This window comes from Eimeria maxima, genomic scaffold (assembly GCF_000499605.1).
Source record: "Eimeria maxima Weybridge genomic scaffold, Emw_scaff258, whole genome shotgun sequence".
Classification (NCBI taxonomy): domain Eukaryota; phylum Apicomplexa; class Conoidasida; order Eucoccidiorida; family Eimeriidae; genus Eimeria; species Eimeria maxima.
This window is the reverse complement of record NW_013565431.1, coordinates 1-7382: the sequence shown is the minus strand read 5'-3', so window position 1 is coordinate 7382 and position 7382 is coordinate 1. Positions and strand designations below refer to the sequence as shown.

The window sequence follows — 7382 nt, the reverse complement described above, 5'->3', positions numbered from 1 at the left end:
TTCCTCCACATCAGCTTCACACTCTTAGGCAGGTGTGCCTAGGTCCTCTGGAGGCACGAGGGCAGCTGAGCTGCAAATAAAAGGCTGTTTGGTATCATGGTCGCGCTTCAGGTCTCCAGAAATTCTTATTGCAGTTTTTGCTACCTACTAGTAGAAGGAAGTAAGTGTTCAGCAATTGTCTCGGTCGTTAGTCTGTACAGCGGACGGGAGAACGGCTGTGTTTTTACGCTAGGGTGCCTCGGTGCGCCACTTCAAGCAAGCTGCCCAAAACTAAAAGAGAACCAACCTCCTTAGCATGCTCCTGGTTTGATCGATAGACGGAATCGATGGGGTAGTATCTCTAACTGGCGGGCAGGCAGCCTGTAGAGGGCCAAGAGAGAGTTCAACGAACATTTACAGTATTCGCGCATGGAAGATAGATGGATTGGGTATGCTTGCAGAGTATGGAACCATTCCTTGTTCTCTGTAACAAGATGGTTGTAGCATCGCCTGTGTGATGTTGCCAAATATGCTGTGAGGGAAGGTGAACCTTTACTTCTGTCTATTTCACAAACAGTACCCGTATAAGGCTCATACAGGCCCCTATCCGAAAGACCACTGGGCCCCTTGGCTCTACTTATAACAGGGTTGGACTCAAGGAGAGCTTAGGTGCTGTAAGACTCTTGCCTCGAGTGAATAGCAGCACGAGGCAGCTACAAGGGGTGCGAGGACCCCTGTCGTGGAAACTCCCGCATCCCTCCATTGAATAGGCGATTAGCTTGTGAAGGGTAAGGCTACTGTTACTAACTGGAAACTTTTTCAGGCTAAAACGCTGTAGTGCTGGCAGATGCGTTGAGCTTTCGGCCCTGCTTCATCGGGGGCGAAAAGTGACACACAGCAGCAAAACTATCGCTACTGCCTCTTAATGATATCAGAGGCCCCACGGCATTGTGTGGATACAACATATTCAGGAACATGCATCAGCAAACGCAGTACGAGCGTTTAAAGCATAAGTACCACACACCATGTCGATCTTAAATGACGGCTTACGTGCGAGGGGCTGCTGGCCGGGAAATGCTGTCGACTGCGTAGTCCGTGAATAGAAGGAATACTTTGCTTCTAGAAACCTGATTTTCGACTACAAAGGCAAATAACAGACAATGGATGGGAAATGGTACGACCAGAATCCCCGCCTGAGAACCGATGAACGAGGCGGCGCCACACCCCCCTCTTCGGATTCGGCAGAGCCGTCTGGAAAGTTCAGAGCCTCCAAGGTTGGAAGTCGAAATAATGTTTACGGCACTTTATGCCTGCTTGTTCTTTCTTTTATCGTAGCCGCTTGCTTGCTGACGTACCTTCTCAGGTCACAGTCTCCTTCACCGCCAGAGACTGGCTTTTGGGAATTGCTTGCACGCCCCGCGCAGGCAGTCTTTCCGAACTCATCCAGCACTCAGACAGGTTCCTCACAGTTGTCGGTGCGTATCATGGCGCCACTTACTGAGCTCAAGACGTCCGTTGTCAAGCCTGGGTCAGGGTCTGCAGTTGCAAAGGGGCAACGCGTTACAGTCCACGCCACCGGCTCTGTGTTGAATGCTGACGGCACCGCGAAGAAGTTCTGGTCAACGAAAGATCCAGGGCAGCAGGTAGGTAGTAATGGCGTCTTATACCAGCTTGGCATCTTATAGTTACTCTTTGGGGTCTTTACACGCACGCCAGTCAAGTTACTCTGGGCAAACTTTGGCACGCTCCAGCGGTTTTGGTTGGGACATGCATGCAAATATTCATTGTGTGTTGACCAATTGTTTTTCTCGATGCCTCCATCCGCAGCCCTTCACATGGCAGGCTGGCCTTGGACAAGTGATAGCTGGATGGGACCAGGGCGTACTAGGCATGAATTTGGGGGAAACGCGCATGATATATATCCCAGCAAAGAGTAAGCTCTATACATAAGTTTTAGGGGTACGGATTATGCCATATATAGAGCCACTAAAGTGCTATGAGTGCATACTGATCAATGTCAAGTGGGTTATCTCTCTTTGTGTGCAGTGGGGTACGGCCAGAATGGTTTTCCAGCATGGGGTATTCCCCCGAATGCTGACCTGCAGTTTGAAATTGAGTGCCTGAAGATCCAATGAAAATCTTTTGTTTCCTCGCGCACAGTATTTTTGGAGAGCTCGTACGCAGTGCTTCCGCCCAACTCTGGTTTGCTAGGGAGGCGCGCTGTTCTCCACGGTCAGCTTTTGAATTGAACTCCTCGAACGTATTCGTCCGCAACGCTTGCTTAAAAGTACTTGTAGGAGGATACATTATATTCATATCAACTAGGCGCATGCCCAAAACCAGACACTAGGCGCTTTAGGGGATGCATTTCATTCTCTGTGTTGTCACGTGTGTTCGCCTAAGTAGCGAGTTTTGAATAACCACTTGCGTATTCGCTTCACTCAGTATTGCAGCCAACTACAGGACTAGCACAGATTTTTAGGGTAGGCAAAGACCTACAAGAAAGTGAGGGGCGAATTACTAAAACAGTGCAGCGCGTTTTGACAGAATGACAGCAGATCGACGTGCTGGTGCGACCGTCCTGGAATTTTAAATACTAGCTATAGAATCCAAATAAAATTAGTTTGGATATGATTCGGCAACTACAAGCTTAAAGCGTCTTGAGCGAACATTTTTAAAAAATGAGGTACAGAATGGACGATGCGGATCTCACACGGTGCGGTGTCAAGACAGCGCAGCCTGTTACAAATGAAGTGTGGGTGATCTTTTTGCTCATTTTCATTACGATCCCCATTGAACTTCTGGCATTTCGTTGGCCTGTTATCTCCAGTGACTGAAAATGAGACTCGCTCTAGTCCCTATCGCCTTTGTTCTATCCACGCTCACGACGAACCATGTGAAGCCTGTCCACAGCAAGATCCTTTCCGCGTCAATGCTGTCGGGCATGCTCTTTGGAACGAGCGCGCCAGAAGCCACTGCTCCGGCAAGCATTGCAGCAACGGTTGACGGTGCTAGTGGATCTGATGCTCCTTCCAGCGGAGACCAAGTTAGCGCTAGCGCAACAAGCGGCTCTGCTGCAGACCTCACCCCCAAAGCCGATATTGTAAGAGAACTTGCTGAACAGACACAGCAAGCCGACTCGGGAGCTCCTGGACAGGAAGTACTGGCGAGCCAGTCGGACGCTCAAGCAACCAAGGCTGAAGTGAAGACTGAGCAGATTGTTGCAGCTGCAACTGAAAACGCAGTGCCTACTGCCAGCAATGCAATCCCTGCGGAGACGAAAACTCCAGCAGCCAATCGGGAGAAGCAGCAACTAACCGAAGAGGATGCTGCAAAGAACTCGGAGCTTTTGCAGTCCGTCAGCGAGTCTGCTGAGGCTTCGTGGATCTCTAAAGTCAGCAAGGAAAGCGCTATTGAAGCACTACTTCCGCTTGTCGCCCTGACGCCCGTCTTGGCGGCAGCAGGATTCCATGCTGATATTGACGAATCAACACCTGGTTCCCCCCTTGTTCGGTTCCCAAGTATTGACTACGCTGTTCGCGTAGAAGACCTCAAGAGTTACGACTAAAAGATGTTGGAGCCCTGGACGGTGGTTGTGCCTCGGTGGGACACCGGGAAGGGCATGACAACAACTGGACTGAGAAGGCTTCGGAGCCGTTCGGATTTGTGAGGCGCGGAGTGTGCTTCTTTAACCCGATAACGAGGCGCTGGCAGGAACGCATACTGCACCTGCCTACCTGTCTCTTAATTGGGTGTTCTTGGGTACTCTCCTTCTCGACACCACATTGTTTACAAGCATTCGCCGTTACCAATGCACAGAAACGCTCGCTTCGGCCCGATTAGTGCAGTGCCCTAAACACCTCATCCTTAAGATATGTTTTTTTGAAGGGAAGTCAGCATTGTCTGGCTTTCAGGCCATTCACCACACTCCTCAGTGCGGTACTAGTCTCTCTCTATTGCGCACCTCAGAGAGTGCCACTTTTCAGAAAGCCACATGCTGCGCACCTCACATTTTTGCATAGAAGTTAGTGTTTAGAAAAGAAAGCGGCAACGAAACCAAAAGTACTCAGAACATGGAAATAGCGGAAGCTCACTTGTGGCAAGCACGGAACCTTCAACCACATGCAGTCAGCGAATACAAAAATTCAACAGTGTGCTCTACGCTCAACCGAAGTACGGGAGCATCGGAAGCGTCAACATATCTTCCGGAAAATAAAACTTTTAGGTTGTTAACCACCAGAAAATCTGACTTCAGGTAAAAAGTCTGTTTCAGACGAAGTAAACGAATGGGTATTCAAAATGCAACCTCGGTAGGAACTACATATAACTGTTTACATTAACAAACTGAGAATTTAGAGCGGAAGTGGCTGGGGTTTTATCCACTGAAAAAAGGTTGTGTTGCCAGATCAAGAAGCTGCACTGTTCCTTCCTGTTTAAATTGGGGTTGTTGCTTTTGTTGCTGTAAGGTCAAACGTTGCCGACCCACGAGCAAGTCTCAATCAGATTCCACTTCGCTATTGTTGGCTGCGCTTCAACTTTTACTGGTAAATGTCACGGCCCAGCAATAATGCAGGGTTCAACCTTGACTGTCAAAGAAGCTTATTGTTGCTGGCTATCTGTAGATGTCTCCCAATGAACTCCAGCGTCATTGTTCCCGCCAATGTGGCTCTTTAGTCCGGGACGCATTTTAAAGCAAGTCTCCGCCCAAGAGGAGCAGTAGCATTGACGCTTATGTACAGTTACAACAATTGAAACCTGGTGTCTTGTTCATGTTTCCCAGTTATTCGATACGAGATATGAGAAAATAATGCTTCTTTCCAAGACGCCTTAGAAAAGCTCAAGTACAGCAGCTTCAGTCCGTATGCAAGTGTTTCCTGTGCCTTATCACTTCAACTGTACAGGGAATATTGCCGGCGTTTCTCACCAGTGCAACTTCTGCAGTGAAATATATTCATGAACTTCAAACGAATTGATTCCCTAGACTGCTGAGGTGCGTGGAAAAGCCTCGGCGGATCCCCCCTCCGTTGCAGCTGTCCCAGGCGCCTGGGCCCCCTATGCTGGCTGGTTTGTCCACTGGCGGCACGCAATCCCTTGGTGAGTTGAGGGAAGACTGAATTGTTTGAAATCGAACTGATTTAAACATAAGCGGAAGCTCTCAGTGGATCCCTGTCAGCTGCTTTCTCTTCAAGGCATTGTGTGGCCTTTTAGTTGCTGTGGGCGCTTCCTTGTCGAGAGTTTGTGGAAATGAGTGGCGGTGTTGCAGGTAAACAGACGAATTTCTCGGTGAATATATATAATATACTATTCTTTCTAGTCCTTTCTTCAGTCTTTTAACTCCGTCACCGCCACCGTGGCGTACTGTCTGACTGATTCACTGGCATGCTCGCTACCCGGCGTGCTCTGGGCCAATATTTTCTGGTTTACTGCTTTAAGGCATCTCTTTCCGTATATTTTTCACTGCATACATATTTTGTGCCTTTTAGTTATTGCTTCTGTCTGAATTTTGTGAAATAGGAGACGTGGGGGAGGCCCGCATAGTTCTCGAACGGGACACGTGGTTGGTGGAAAAGTTTGTAAACCCGTCGCAGATCCAGAAGCTTCCCGATGGTCAGATGAAACAAAAAGTACAGGTGATAGAAGAAAAACGAGCAAATACCCCAGCTAGGTGCCGGGGAGCCACATGTCTCCTGCTTGCGTGCCCATTCACAACCATTCAATTGTTCACACGATTAAGGAAATCTAAACACTGCAGGACATATCAGTGGCTACTATACACCATTTGCGCGAATGTGTGTATGTGCATGTTCGTCCTGTGTGTTCCGTCCAGACACGTGGGGCGCGTTCATTATCAGTGCATGCATACATGTGTGTGGTGTATTGGAGAACAGGAAAAAAAACTGAATAGTTTTTGTCTGTCTACATGCATACGCCTGTGTAATTTGTTGTAGTATATACTTTACATTTTCTGTGTGCCTGTTGTATTTCAGGTTCGGGACTGCCGGGGTCTGGCACTGCAGGTGGAGACGAAAATGAATTCATTGATTGTGGATTCATGCACAGACACTCGTGTTTGTGTGAACAGTCTGATTGCGTCTGTTGAAATCGTGAACTGCAAGAAGATAAAGTTGCAGGTGTTGGGTTCGGTACCGTCTATCTCCATCGACAAGAGCCAAAAAGTGGATTTATTTTTGTCGAATGAGAGCAGGGAAGTGGAAATAACGACCAGCAAATCGTCTGAGATGAATTTAAATGTCCCCGTTAAAGGCGAAGAAGGTGAATGGGAAGAAATTGCAATTCCAGAGCAGTTCCATCACAAGCTGAAACCCGACGGGAAGCTGCACACTCGGGTTTCCGATCTATACTCCAGCTAAACGCGTCCCACCACCCTTCCATCGCTTCTTCTATACTTCCTCACCTTCTACTTTCTTTTGATTCCTTCGTCCAAACACTGAGTTTTTGTTTGCTTTCCGTCTGCACTCCATTAAATGCACCTGTGGGAGACGCCCGAAACGTCCCACCTCGGGACACAGTTCCGCATGTGAGCTGTGTACATCCCTTAAACCCTTTTGTCGTCAATCCCTGTTGTGAGAATTGCTGTCCTGAAGTGCTGCCACTTCCTGCATAGAACCCGTCCGACGACTTTAGAGGTCCTCACCCAGACCCATCAAAAACGGTTGCAAGCAGGCTGAAATGTGGGAAGGGGGATGGGGGAGAACTAAGCACATCATCAGCGATTAGATGGACAGGTGATCTGCTGCCTTCTCACTTTGCTGGTTTATCCATCGAATTTTGATTATCTTGTATACTCCGTCGACCTGTCTTTGTATAGCTGGGTCTGGTGTGCTCTGTTCCGCTTTTTTTCTCGTCCCGGTGTGTTCCCGGTGAGTTGTGTTGCCGGCGACTTCGTCTCTGTCCGACCTGGGTTTATTTTCCTTATTTTGTTCCCAAATCTCCCGCTGAGAGGTATTGCCCCGATATTGCCGAAACAAGTCCTCCTAACGCCTGAACGGGTTAAATGATAAGAGAGAAAGATCAGACGATTTAACTCAATAAACACAGTAATAATCAGTCTATTGGCCGTGTACGTTTTATATACGTATATATACTGTTGTACACTCGGAACGTGGAGCAAATAAGCGGTTGCTGCACTTTAAAGGTGGGGGGGGGCTGACCAGCAGCAGTGCGGCGCCTTGAAAGCATGTGAGGGAGTTCTCTTGGGGTTTTCTGCCTCCGGAGACAATTAAGAATAAAACACAAAAAAACAAGCGGGGCAAGCTCGGGACTGTCGAACGAATAGCTGTTGGAATGATGGCAGAACGCACTACAGCCAATGCAGGCAGGAGGAGGCCTGCACAAAGCTGCAAACACGTGCACGTATATATATATATATATATTATATATAT

At 48.3% G+C, this 7382-nt stretch overlaps 3 protein-coding genes across 3 annotated transcripts; 2 read left to right on the top strand and 1 right to left on the bottom strand.

Annotated features, from left to right (window-relative positions):
* Positions 1-1429: 1429 nt before the first annotated feature.
* EMWEY_00024860 (hypothetical protein) lies at positions 1430-1657 on the bottom strand (the record flags this gene model as incomplete). The annotated part of the gene is made up of 1 exon (XM_013480966.1): positions 1430-1657. The coding sequence occupies one exon, from the start codon at positions 1655-1657 to the stop codon at positions 1430-1432; it is 228 nt and encodes a 75-aa protein (XP_013336420.1).
* A 1161-nt stretch (positions 1658-2818) lies between these two features.
* On the top strand, positions 2819-3547 carry EMWEY_00024850 (hypothetical protein, conserved; the record flags this gene model as incomplete). Its single annotated transcript, XM_013480965.1, has 1 exon — positions 2819-3547. One exon carries the CDS (start codon positions 2819-2821, stop codon positions 3545-3547), a length of 729 nt encoding a protein of 242 aa, XP_013336419.1.
* A 1676-nt stretch (positions 3548-5223) lies between these two features.
* Positions 5224-6350, top strand: EMWEY_00024840 (adenylyl cyclase associated protein, putative; the record flags this gene model as incomplete). The annotated part of the gene is made up of 3 exons (XM_013480964.1): positions 5224-5242; positions 5494-5609; positions 5967-6350. The coding sequence occupies 3 exons, from the start codon at positions 5224-5226 to the stop codon at positions 6348-6350; spliced, it is 519 nt and encodes a 172-aa protein (XP_013336418.1).
* Between the last annotated feature and the right edge of the window lie 1032 nt (positions 6351-7382).